A 14297-nucleotide genomic window follows, 5' to 3' on the forward strand; every position below is an offset into this window, starting at 1 on the left:
TTTCTCCCCGCGCCCTGTAGGATGCACTGCGAACCCGGTAAGCGTTACAAAGTTTATGTTTTCTACGATTCACTTTGTTCTTTACGTCTGTCTTTCAATGTTATATGAGCTCAGTGCTGAGTTCTACCTGTAACGCACGTATACGGCGTCTGCTGTCGGAAAATAAAAGGCAGGGGCAGGTAGGATTAGCCCGAATAGTAGCTGATCGTATGCCCTCAAAAAAAGTCTAGAACACACACCACTGTATGAGATGCATAAAGTGTGTTCCTGTGGAAATGAGCCATGAATCTGTAGGTCTACTTCTTTCTAATGCAAGCTTGTAATACATTCTTCAATCAATCAATAAGCCTGACCTGCTATTGTTTTTTTCCCACGTGGGGTGCATTTGGTAATATACAATTCAATTCAAAGGAGCTTTATTGGCATGAGAAAACATACGTTTACATTGCCAAAGCAAGTATCACAAATACAATAAAAAAAACAGTTGAAAATATACATTTGGAGGGGGTACAGCATTGTTCAAACAGAGCTATGTCGCATTGTGTCATTTTATATATATACAGGGTACAAATAGCAGCATTATTTTCCTCATAGTACATAAAGGTATCAGCTCTGTTTCATACTGTATGTGCAGTAGGTCTAGATGTCAATCCATGGTTTGTGGTGTATGAAGTTCCTCCAACTTCTTCCAGTAAGAATACATTTCTTTATAGTTTAGTTTGTATTGTGTGTGTATACCTAGATAGATAGTTTAGTAATACAATCTGTGTGTGTGTGTGTGTGTGTGTGTGTGTGTGTGTGTGTGTGTGTGTGTGTGTGTGTGTGTGTGTGTCTACAAGCACACAACGCCTCGCACCGCGAGGCGTTGTGTGCTTGTAGATCTGCTGTTTTCACTACTTTTGTGCGACAGCCTTTGCTAAAGAACATACAAATTATACAGAAGCACGATCATTTAGTATTTTTTATTTATTTCTATCATACAGGGCCCGTGGAGTCTGACTGGATGGAGGAAGGATGGGAGCCCGATCTGCAACCAGACCAATGACAACGCAGAGGACAGTATGATGGCGGAGATAGCGAGAGCGGAGGAGTCAGGCATAGGTCATACACACTGTAGGTTCGCTGCCTGGACCAATGTCACTCTAGGGGAGCTGAAGAACTTTCTGGGACTTCTCTTCCTCACAGCTATCGTTCACAAGCCGGAGAGCCATGCACTGGTCAAAAAACATTGCCATGCCGACGCTGTACTTTCCCAGAACAATGGCAAGGAACAGGTACCAGGCCATTTTGAGGTACCTGAGGTGCACGCACGCACGCGCACACACACACACACACACACACACACACACACACACACACACACACACACACACACACACACACACACACACACACACACACACACACAGTGAACAGTACCATCTTTGACCTTGATTTGTGGTGCCTTTGACTCCTGAATGTTGGCTTGTTGAATGCCTTTTTTGAGAATACAGTACTTTATTTTGACTTTTATATTATTTTATTTATTCTTTACTTGCTGCACATTTATTTTATTTTACTTTTATCCAGTTATATTTTATTTTTGTGAAGTCATATTTGTGATTTTTTTTTTTGGAAATATTTGTAAATATTGTTGAACATAAATATGTTCATGCTGGATGTGTGAGGTACTCACCAGGGTTAGGGTTCGATGTTGCCATAAAATAAAAGGTTGACATCGCTTTTCTGACTTTTTGTCTTCCTGACCTTCTAGACCAGGTAAAAACACAGTGAATTCACAGTGCATAGTTCTATCAAAATGTAAGGCAATTTCCACCTTCTGAGTCATTTCATACTTTTTCACTTTGCCCCCTTGAAACTAGACGATGGTACAATATTTTTTTCACTTTCTTTGCATAAAATGAAAGTATGCATGCTATTCTTTCTGTCAAGGGTACTTGTGTTCCGTTACCATTTACCAATTTGTTGCTATGGCTTCCTAAAGTTTTTTTTCTTTGAACTCAAATATCTCAGAATCTAGATTTCTGAGGTTATTGACTGGTTTGCGCAGTGTGCACTCTCGAGCACCTATCTCCAAAACCGCTCACCGAAATCACTCCAAATTTTTTTTAGTAAAAAAAAAAATCCTCTTTTACCAAATCTCCCATTTTTGTTCCGATATTCACATCGCATCATTTTCAATTTATTCTCTGGAATGGGGGCAGAAATGAATGGGCCTTGATGGTGGCATTGGCCGGGGGAGGGGGGTGGGGGGGTCTGGCAGTCAAAGTGTTAAAGGGAACATTTTAACTCAAATATTTTCTTCTGGGGGTCCATGTTTGAGATGTGGTCGGATTTAGAAGACATTTTTGGTATTGGCCTCATGTCTTAACGGGTTAACCAAAAATATTACGTACGGTACGACCCCTTTAAAAAAAATAGCAGATATATAAGCTCACAGCGAGCCACCGAGTGTGTGTGTGTGTGTGTGTGTGTGTGTGTGTGTGTGTGTGTGTGTGTGTGTGTGAGTGTGACTATTTGAGCAAGTCTATTGGCCCGATTCTATATATTGTCTCCTAAATGGTTTCTAAAAAACCTATGTTTCTCAGTGATGCTCAAACTTTTTCATGTCAAGGACCCCCAAAGTGTTCCAGGGACCCCAAGAAGCAAAATTTGAGTTACAAATGTTCGTATACATATATTGAAAGATTTGCACGACCTTTCAAAAACAGCAGCTCTACAAGCTCACAGCACGGCTGTGAGCTTGTAGATCTGCAATTTTTCAATAGCTAAAGAATAAAAGAATTCTTAATGGATTAATAAAATGTTGTTTTTGGACTCACTGTCTCCGGTGGTGTTCTTGTGGACGGGGTGTTGCTCCGCCTCCAGGCGGCTGCCGGCCTTAGAGCTCAGGAAGGACAGGAAGTGGCCCGGCGCGGGCAGACGCACCGAGCCCACGCTGTCGCAGTACGTCCCGTTACACTCACACACCACCGAGCCATGGCCGAAGTCCCGGGGAACACACTTCTGGGCGTCTGAGGGACACACACACACATTTTATGCTTTAACTATTGAAAAACAGCAGATATACAAGCTCACAGCGCTGCGAGCTTGTAGATATGCTATTTTTGAAAAATCGTGAAAAAAATAGAATTTTTACCCGATTCTATAAGTGTCTTTTGAATCCTTCTAAGGTTTTTTGAAAAACCTATGTTTCTATGTCAGCAATCTGGCTGGCCATCGTCAAAGAAAAGGTCCTTTTCACTTAATTGGAGCTCAGTTAGTCTGTTCTTGAGAGACTACTATGTCAGTGGTTCTCAAACCTTTTCATGTGAAGGACCCCCAAACTGATATTTATTTGGCCACAGACCCCCAAAATATTTAGTTCCAGGGACCACCCAGAAGCAAAATTTGAGTTACAAACGTTCGCTTTAAAAATACATATATTCAAAGATTTTTCACACATTTTCACGACTTTAAAAAAAATAGCAGATCTACAAGCTCGCTGTGAGCTTGTATATCTGCTATTTTTCACTGGTTAAAGCATTCAATAATTCTAGGCCTAAATGGGTTAATGATGAAATTCACTAACCCAGTGATTCTGACAGTGTACAAATGGAACCATTTTGGTTCCATTTGTAGCACCATACTACACAACACTACACCGAACCACATCAAAATATCTACTTTTTCCATTACACAAAAGTACCCCTATCGGTAAGACACAAATTGACCCTTTTAACTGTGATTATAATACAATATAAATTTGTATTACAACTATCCTAATTATAATGCACTATAATGGATTATAACTGTGAATATAATACACTATAAAGTATTACGGGTAATATATTACTATGATATAACCATAATACACTATAATAGATTATAACAGTGATTATAACACAACAGAATCACTTTCACACCACTCTACCCATGGTCCTTGTAGTGGAAAACAAGTTGGCGGTGTGGTGTCCACTTTAAGAACCACTGCACTAACCTTAACGGTAACGTTAAGGACTTTTTTATACTCTGGCAGCATGGTATGTGGAATTCTCCTTTTGCACAAAGTAGTGCAATGCAAGATAGAGGGCGCCAGATCCCTTTGAGTCACACCCTACCACTACTTCCTGTTCATCCACAGAGCATTGATTCTAGTCATTTTCTCCATTAGATTTATTTTCACATTTTTTTCAACTTTTATTACTTGGGATGGTAAAAAGATGAGGCAGACAAATAAAATGTATTTTGACAAGTAATAAAAGTTGAAAAAGGTTAAAAGAAAGCACTTTAATCTAATGGAGAAAACAACTAGAATCAATGCTCTGTGGATGAACAGGAAGTAGTGGTAGGGTGTGACTCAAAGGGATCTGGCGCCCTCTATCTTGTATTGCACTACTTTGTGCAAAAGGAGAATGGGTGAGAAGGAGAAGGAGAACTGCAAGCCTCGAGTCAATTAGCTCCATTGTTAACTTTAAAGAAGCACTTCACCCATTGTTAAACCTCTTAAAATCTAATAATGACATGATATAAATATCTGGGAATGGCCATATTTGGTAATGCCCATATATGGACATCATTTGACATAACATTATTGACTATCATACTGTATATCTCCATATACAGTATGAGTAACTGGTCCCATATACATCAAGATGGCCAAGAATTGGCACAACCCTTTAGGGCGAGGTCGCATGTCAGTAAGGTGTCTTACTAGTATAATTACATTGTATAATGTGCGTGCGTGCGTGTGTGATGTTAATGTGTTACCTGTGGTCAGTCCAGTTGTGAAGGCGACCAAAAGAAGTGCTGCTTGTAATGACATCATTTTCTCTACAGGGGGCAGTAGGAACTCATGAGTACAGTACTACATGAATGCTGAAATCTAATCTGGTATTGGTAATTTTTCCATAAACATTGTTTAGTCTTAATTCCTGGTCTTAAAGCGGTACGCTGTTTCACTTCTGGGGTCATTTTAACATTGCTGGCTTTTTTCTGTTTAACCCAGACAGTTTTTTAAGTTGCTTGATTCAATGTTTTTTTTTTATATTTGATATTCAATCTGAGACACAGCCCCATAAGACCACTGAATTTCAAACTGAATCTAACATGGTTAAAACAACAACAAAAAAACACACTGGTCCCTGGTTCTGGTGACTTAGTCCGGCTGCCAACTTAGCATTTACTTAGCATTTATTCATAGGTATTTCGTGGGGGGCTTTTTAAGCCCAAGGAAGGTTTTGCATGCAAAACAAATGCTTGCAATGGATTCAGAATTTTAAACCCCTAGTTTGACCCCTCACATGCTACTTAAAGCAGATTTTTTGGGGGTGTTTTTTTCCTTTATAGCAGGGGTGGGCAATAATCTTTTCCATGGGGCCACATGAACAACAGAAAATATTGTGGAGGGCCGGGCCAAAAGGCAGTGCTCCCCGCAAGATGTGCTCCATTCATGAGGTAAAATTAGAATGTGTTTATTTTGTCATTTGCCATTAACCCTACACGGGCCAGTCAGAGTGAACCAAAGGGCCGCATACGGCCCCCGGGCCGTACAATGCCCAGGTCTGCCGTACAGTGTAGGCTACAGTGGTGTGATATGGATTTTAGAAGTGGTGCCCCTCTAAATTCATGACGTCACGTGCACGTCACGTACGCGCGCGCATGCACGCGCATGTGTGCACGCATGCCTGCCACGCGGTACTAGTTGAAATACTGTATTCAACATCACAACATTTTTTATGTAGCCTAATTATATTTCTTATTATTTAGTTACATTGTTAATTAGTTTCAATTAATGTGTTTCAATTAATGTATTTCTTTTAAGGCTGGGACTTTAACTGATTAATTGCGATTAATTAATTACAGAAAATTAACGCGATTAAAAAAATTAACGCATTTTAATCGCACTTAGTTTTTGCACCACAGAACCTTCAGTTTCGGGCATACCGATCATAGTGATGCACCAACCAAGAAGAGACAACAAACGCAAAGGGAGAAGTAGCCGATCAGAGCGCTTTGCTTGGCCCAGTGGATGCGAAATTTAGATTTAAAAAACTCACTCGTTGATTCACTCGTACAACAAAATGTGTTTTACTTGAAAAACAATGCTTCTCAGGTCAAATATCGATGTGCGATTAAAATGCGATTAATTGCGATTAATTAATCACAGAGCCTGTAATTAATTAGATTAAAATATTTAATCGCATCCCAGCCCTAATTTCTTTATATAAAATATAAAATACCTTTACATATATTACATTGACTTTACTTTACAATCATAGACACTTTCGGAACTCTCCCTCCGCTATGCACGCAGCTCTGACAAAACAACACTGCTTCGTTTTTCTTCCACTCTTGTGAAGTAAACAGATGAGATGTTCACAAAAGGTAAGTTTTCGCGAACGGCTGAGCTTCCCCGCGACGCAAACGATTGTGGATCACAAGAGTGGATCACAAGAGTGGGGAAGCTTATCTCGGAGCTGCATAGCGGAGGGAGAGGTTCCGAAAGGAGCTACATGTCTGCAAAGAATGCAAGGCGAACGTGCTGCTGGCCGTGTACAAGTGTAAATGAGGAAGTAGGTGAGAACTGCCTACCCGAGTATTGTTATGCAAAGCAGCTAGCCAGGTAGGGGGACTGAAGTGTTCGTGCACACAACTTGCGTCACACAATTTGACGACGTGCGTGCACGCGCATGTCGTGTGTGCGTGCATGTGGGGCGTGTGTACATGCAGCTTGAAAAAAAGAGCCCATGGCATCTCACCCCTGGTAGGCTACATGACTCACAAACTAGAATGATTTAGATGTTTGCAGAGAAGATGATTGTTTTAATTAATACAGTATACAGTACTAGTACTGTATGTTTATGTGGAGTTAAAAGTATACGTTTTCAAAATATGTGACCACACTGAAATAATGTGTATTTGAAAATTAACATGAATTAAATATGTGTTCACTGTCAATGAATATACAATACGTATGAAATGCACACACAGATATTTTGAGACATTTGAATAAATTGACACAGTCTGCAAGTTTTGGGGCCGTCCAAACCCAGAACAATAATTAATAAAAAAGGGGAGGGGAGTCTCCTGAGAATGGAAAGGCTGTGGTTTTGATCCCGCTGGGTTAGTGTCGAACCCCTAACTGCTCCTAATGAGCAGGTTGGTGCCTTGCATAAGGGGAGCACACACTGGACACGGGCGGCTGCGCAGCGTCGCGTCACGCTATCGACGCACGTGAAGTGCCGCGCAGTAACCCCAACTGGATGCGGCGCGCTGCCACACAGCACATCCATTTCCCCCAGTGGGGAGAACCATGGGAGAACATGTTCACCGCGCTGAATTTTTTTACGCGTCGCTTCCGCACCGCATCCGCATCCAGTGTGTTCCGCTTTAGTTTCTTTTACCGTGTGTGTGTGTGTGTGTGTGTGTGTGTGTGTGTGTGTGTGTGTGTGTGAATTTAATGCATGCAATATTCTGTTGGTGTCTACAATATACTAAACTTTTATGCACATGTACATTTTGACGATGCTCTTTTTATTCTCTCCTTTCTCTTTGCTTTCCTTTAATCTTTCTACGTTATTTTTACTCTGCTGTTGTTATTATTTATTCTGCTGCATTGCCTGAATTCCTCGAGGCGATGCTTTATTACTTTATTATAACAATAAAGTGCAACCTTGAACCTTGAACATTGTCAAGCACTTTGTATAAAGCCTCTATACAAATGTATTTACCATTTAGGCTGTTTCAAACAATTACTGTAACTGAATTGGGTGTAAGAATCCACAACACAAGTATAACGACAATGTCAGTGGAAAACAAAATGGATCATAAAGATCGATGACCTCATACAATCCAAATCCATCAGAATGTTCACATTCGTTCACATCATAGATATCTTTATAGCCGGGCAGATAACAGAAATAATCGTTCACTTGCGGATACAAGCACCAAAATTGGCACACATACTCCTTAGGGATTGCTCTTTTCATAAAACCATCTGGCCAAATCAAATTTCAAGATGGCGGCCATTTTTCAAGATGGCCGCCATAAAATACCATAGACCTGTCCTATTTGAATGATCTTGGTGTCAAATCATACATTTTTCACTATGTAGAATCCAAATTTGGACCCATGGACTTACTCACTGGCTTCCTTGTACCATATATCAGTCCCGGAATCCTAATATTCTGCTAAATTAGAGGTTTGTGTTATGTCTGACTCGGATAAAATGGGTGGTAGTGTATATCTTAGTATTGTTAGAGGTTTATAGTGTGTATGTGTGTGTGTGTGTGTGTGTGTGTGTGTGTGTGTGTGTGTGTGGGGGGGGGGGGGGGGGGGTAATGTAGTAATGTAGTAACTCAACAGAGCGGATTTCAATGCACAGCGGCTGACGCGGCTAAAATGCATGGTAGATATAATAGCGCCGTGGGATCACTCTTTGTCTAGTCTCTATTCTTCGACCTTTTCGACTTGGGTAACCCTGCCAGGAGTACAGGAGTACAAGACTCCTGCCGACATAGCTCTGGGGGTCATGGAGACACGCAAACTGCCTCACCACGATAAGGTGATGATCCCGTCGAGGCAGGAGGTAGTTTTTTTTTTGTCTTTTCTTTTTTTTTTTCTTTCTAGGGCCTAGGCAGTATAGTACAATAGTATAGTAGGCCTATACTACAACGCTTCTAAACCTCGCACCTGCAGCTGCACAGTGCCGTGCAGGTCAGACCAAAGTGGTAGCATTTGCATCGACTGCAGCATTCCAACTTGCATCCACACTTGGTCAGCTGCTGGCAACTCTCTGCAATGGGTGGGAGCTCAGTCCAATCAATCTGCCACAGATCTCCTTTCTTGGTCCAGCCCCAGTTGTCAGGAGTCTGCATTTCTGGTTGACATACTGTTGACTGACTCCAGATGCAGGCCGCTTGATAGGAAGCGCGCTTCACATGTTGCTTCAGTGCTGCTTGCGTTGGAGGAATGGCTTCGTATGGCCTCTGCTTCCGAGCAAACAAGTCCAACCTCGCATCATTGACACCTTCAGCTGTGCTGGATCGGTCGTACATCATGACCACAAACTTCTCCAAGGTTTTCAGGTCTTCATCATCCACTACAGGTGGGTAATGGCTGAGTTTGCTGAAGACACCAGAAGCCTCATCACAAACATTCCAGGTTTGCCACGCAGACTTCTTCCCCTTTACGCGGAATACTGAAACAACCAGTGAAGGCATGGAAGAAGAGCATCCCTTTGCTCTTTTCTGCAAGAGTGCAACACAGGTCATGAACAGAATCCACTTTAAGTTCTGTCTTTGGCCAAAGGCAACCCACTGCCCAGCCCTGAGGCTCATAGGGCAGGAGTCTATGTCCTGTTTCTGTGAGGCTGCTTGATGTACATTAAGTACCCCTAGTGGACATGATAATAGTTTGTCACAGGGACATACCCCAATCCAGCCTTTGATGCTGAGGTCATAGATTCAAGATGTATGACAAGGTCCATATTTGGAGTTCCCTGATGTCTTCAATATTAAGCCCATATCTAACAGGACTTCATATGGGAATGCCCATATATGGAGGACACATTGGCCACATACCACACTAACAGAATCCATATATGGCCAAGACAGATGGCCAAGACAGCCCATATCTGTGTGACTGGTTCTACAGACAGGGATCTCCATGTATGGGCATAAAAGGGTATGTTGTCAGTTGTCATGGACATCATAGTACTTTCACATAACAAATAACTGAGTAAGCATGTTTGGGCTCTCACAGCATATCTCCATATACAGTACATGGACCTCCATATATGGGTACCAGGGGGTCTCCATATATGGGTAAACAGCCGTTTGGATGGCCCCCTGTAGTAACGCTGAGGACACCTGGGGGTCCCGGACCCTGTGGAAGACCCCTGGTATTAGCTACAGAGCCCAGGTACAGGTACAAAAGCTTTTATGCTTCAAGTATGATCTAATTGTTCTGGAGCAGGAGCAGAGCAAGGACTGTACTGAGATAGGCTCAGGGGTCATTCCGGGGGTCCCAGGTGAGGAGAGACCCCCACCAAAAGTCATAAAGGTTATTCTGGCTGCTTCAAAAGTGCAATATATGAACTTAGAATGTTTTAAAACCTTCAAAACAACTCTAATATTATGAGAATTGGACATTAACTGGCTGACATACTGTTCTGTGAGGTCCTAACATAGATGACCCCCCAGAAAAAGGGCTGGGGTCAGGAAAATCTGACACCCATCATTTTCTGACAGTTTGGTCCCTATAAATGCCAAAGCAGTAAAAAAAATACATTTTAGCAAAGAAATCCTTAGAAGTACACTTCTTATCACACTAGGTAGTAACTCCGAGGACCCCCAGGGGTCCCGAAGCCCCTGTGGAAGACCCCTGGTATTTGTTACTACTTTTTTTTTGTTTTCAGAAAAAAAGTTTATGCTTCAATTATGATCTAATATGACATTGTTCTGGAGCAGGAGCAGAGCAAGTACTGAGATAGGCTCAGGGGTCCATCTGGGGGGGTCCCAGGTGAGGAAAGACCCCAACCAAAAGTCAGAAAGCTTATTCTGGCTGCTTCAAAAGTGTAATAAATGAACTCAGAATGTTTTAAAACCTACAAAACAACCCTAATATTAAGAAAATTGGACATTAACTGGCTGGCGTACTGTTCTGGCATGCAGGTCCCAAACTAGATGACCCCCAGAAAGGGGGTGGGGGTCCGGAAAAGTTGACACCCATCATTTTCTCATAGTTTGGACTCTATAGAACCAGGATCTGCAAAAAGATCAATTTTAGCACAAAAATCCTACGGGAGCTGTTTTTTGGACGCATCGCACCACACTATTAGCAGAATATTAAGATTCCGGGACTGATATATGGTACAAGGAAGCCATTGAGTAAGTCCATGGGTCCAAATTTGGATTCTACATAGTGATAAATGTATGATTTGACACCAAAATTATTCAAATAGGACAAGTCTATGGGATTTTATTGCGGAATGCAAGATTACTGTATATTCAATGGCGGCCATCATGAAAATTGGCCGCCATCTTGATTTTTTTTTTGGCCAGATGGTTTTCTGAAAAGAGCAATGCCTAATGAGTATGTGTGCCAATTTTGGTGCTTGTATCCGCAAGTGAACGATTCACCTGTAATATGCACTTTATCTGCCTCGCTATTATAGTTATACAGTATGTGTTATTGTGGACGACCATTTAACACCCAGAGGTAAACTAATTTTCATTTCTCAGCAGGTAAACAAAACTTAACATAACACCAGCCAGCCAGCCAGTTAGTTGGTTTGATGTTGATGCAAAATTGAAAATGAATAAAACATTACATACAATACAAACACACAGACGCACACACAGATGCACGCATGCACGCACGCACGCACGCACGCACGCACGCACGCACGCACGCACGACTTACCATTGGGGAAAAGCATATTAAGCCCAGTGATCAGTAAGAGCAGATGCATGATGTGAGTTCAACTGAAACACTGTGCAGGGTTACAGCTTTTAATACGCCTGCAAAGGGGAAGTGATGTCCCGATATCAAACTGATTCAGCGCTGTTCCTGTAACGTGTGTAGACCTCAAAGAAGCAACATTACACAAGACGAGAGGGTGTGCTTTACCGTGATTATTGTGATTTCACCGTGATTATTGGCATGCCAGTGATGCGGTCAGGAACGAGGCAGAGCCGAGTTCCGCGAGCATCGTTGAAGTAAAAAAAAAAAAAAAAAAGAGGAAAAAAGGAACTGTGGATCTTTAAGATTTGTATTTGAATACCTCTGTTCTAGAGAGCCTCCCTGCACTTTGGGCCCCTCCTGGGCCTGACATGCTCTGGATCCAGCTCTGCATGTAGGGCTGTCACAATTATTACATAATCGTCTAATCGCGATTATTTTACATAATCGCGATTATTTTTCATAATCGTCATAATTCGTTTCCATGTTAAAAAAATAGGAAAAAAGTCAAACATAGTGGAAATAGCAGATCTACAAGCTCACAACGCGTCGCATCGCGACGCGTTGTGAGCTTGTAGATCGGCTATTTCCACTATCAAAGTTATTTTTTAAGTAGTAAGTTGTCAAATATGTCAGTAATTTCTTTGTATATTTAGGTTATGTGTCATATCTACCATGTACAACTTCAAAGCCTAAAAGCCAAACAGAAATGTAATTATCAACGACAAAAACACAATTAAATCGTTAATCGCCAATTATTTGAGTGACAATTAATCGTCACGTAAAATGTCATATCGTGGCAGCCCTAACTGCATGGTTTTATAAACTAAAAAGTGACAATTTTGACAGGTAAACAGCACTTCATGCTGACACACAGAAACACCTAGTAATCCAGTATCTGACTTAAAGTCCTGTTCGCAATTTGGTGTTAGGGGAGTTTCTCACCTGAACTGAGTCAGTGGGTCCCTAGACATGAATAATCACAGAGGTGCTCGTCCGCCATAGTGCCAGGAATGGCGCAATGGCCAAATCAAATATGGCCACCAATCGCCTATGATGAAAATCTAACTTTTCTGTTTCTGGGTGTATATGCACGTGTAATACCTCCATTTGGACTAATTGGGGTGTGAGGAATTCATTTCTGATATTGTTTTGACCATTTTGGGCGATTTGGACCTCAAAAGGTCATGGTCAAGGTCATTTTGCTATTCCGAAGACCGTGGGCCATAACTTGGCCATTGTTAGGAGTAAAAACAGGTGCAGTAGGTCTAAATCAACTAATGCTGACATGTATAATTCATTTCTGACATTGTTTTGACCATTAAGGATCATCTTGTCTTTGAAATATCAATGTCAATGCCATTTTCTAAAAACGATTTTGTTCATTACTTGCACTTTTATAGTATTTTTTGTAAGTTTGTTACTATTTTATAGTAAGTTTGTTTTGTTTATAACAAAAGACATACTAGTGGGAAATACAACAAGTAAACATCCACATTTAACTTTAAAGGGGGGTTTTAAATGGGTGTTTAAATGAGCAAATAAGACTATTTACGAATAAAAGTGACAAATAAAATCACACAACAAAAGCACACACAAAATTAAATAACAATTTCCAAAGTGCACCATATTGGGATTGTGTGCATCCAAGTTAGTATGATGTGTTTTTACAGGATGTATTCAGCAAGGCAGCCATATCCTCGAGAGTCGAAGTGTTCCTTGCATCCGTCCATGTTCCATTGGTTCTAGTCTTTCCTCAGGTTCCTTGGCTGTTGCAAGCAGGTGGCAAGACATGCACTAGAAAGGTGCCTTGTTGGTCTCAGGCAGCAGTTGTACTTCTCTGCTACCAATGCTGTCTTGTTCTGTCAAGGTCTTTGCCTCTCCAAAGTTTGTTAGATATTGTATTCGGTCAGAAGCCATAGCTGCATGCTTAGTCCCCACCTGGCCCATGCAGTCATCTCCAGTTTCCAAGGCATAATGTCCCCTGATCACTGTCTTGGCTAGTGGTGCTCCAAGATGAGAGACTGCTTGATGCTGTAGAAGCATGTGCCGCTGCACACCTAGTGCCATACTGCTACCAGATCTACTTAATCCCCAGTGCTTGGAAGTATCACTACGACAACTCTCTGGGGTCCACTCATAATCCTGGCGACCCATTATTCCCTCCATTAGGTTAGGGTTATGGGTAGGTTTAGTTATAATAGGGCCAGTTGACTCCACATGTACCAGCAGCTTGGTGACAGCCTCCTCAATCTAGTTCAATCTTTGGGATCTCTTCACCTCCAGCCCCTTTTGCAGGGAGCCACTCATCATCATCAGAGATAACAGAGTCGATAGACGCACCCATCCCTCATCAACTTTACACATTCTGGGTGTCTGAGGTGAACAAACAGCTCTCCAGCTGTGTGTTCGGAATATGGTGGCCATTCAAGCTTGTGGCGATGTAGGTAGAACGGCTGCCTTGGAATCTGAAGGTTCCAGGGTCGATTTATGTCTCCTCCTGCTTATTTGTCGAAGTGTGCTTAAGCAAGACACTGAACCCCTAACTGCTCCCGATGAGCACCTTGCATGGTTTCTTGGTGTGAATGTATGTGTGAATGTGTGTGTTAATGGGTGAATGTGAAATACATTGTACAGCGCTTTGGAGAAGAGCGCTATATACTGTAAATGCAGTCCATTTACCATTATCAGCTCTGTTGTCTCTGTTGATGATGTTGCTAGTGGAGAAGAGATCCCAGACATCTTGAATAGGATTAAGGAGGCTGACACCTGGTGCATGTACAGCCTCCATTATAACTAAGCCTATCCCTAACCTTCACTAACCTAATGGTCAGAATAATGGGATGTCGGAA

At 41.8% G+C, this 14297-nt stretch overlaps 1 protein-coding gene across 1 annotated transcript in view; it reads right to left on the reverse strand.

Moving 5' to 3' along the window:
• The window catches only part of gba1 (glucosylceramidase beta 1), a 33391-nt gene that overhangs the window by 14574 nt on the left and 4520 nt on the right, over nt 1-14297 (reverse strand). The window contains exons 2-3 of the mRNA XM_080737157.1: nt 4750-4812; nt 2823-3014 (exon numbers count right to left, since the gene is read on the reverse strand). Of these exons, the coding sequence (XP_080593283.1) occupies nt 2823-3014; nt 4750-4807 (250 nt within the window). The 5' untranslated portion in view covers nt 4808-4812. The remainder of the gene's footprint in view (nt 1-2822; nt 3015-4749; nt 4813-14297) is intronic.

Source organism: Nannobrachium achirus, assembly GCF_963921795.1.
Source record: "Nannobrachium achirus genome assembly, chromosome: 2".
Classification (NCBI taxonomy): Eukaryota; Metazoa; Chordata; class Actinopteri; order Myctophiformes; family Myctophidae; genus Nannobrachium; species Nannobrachium achirus.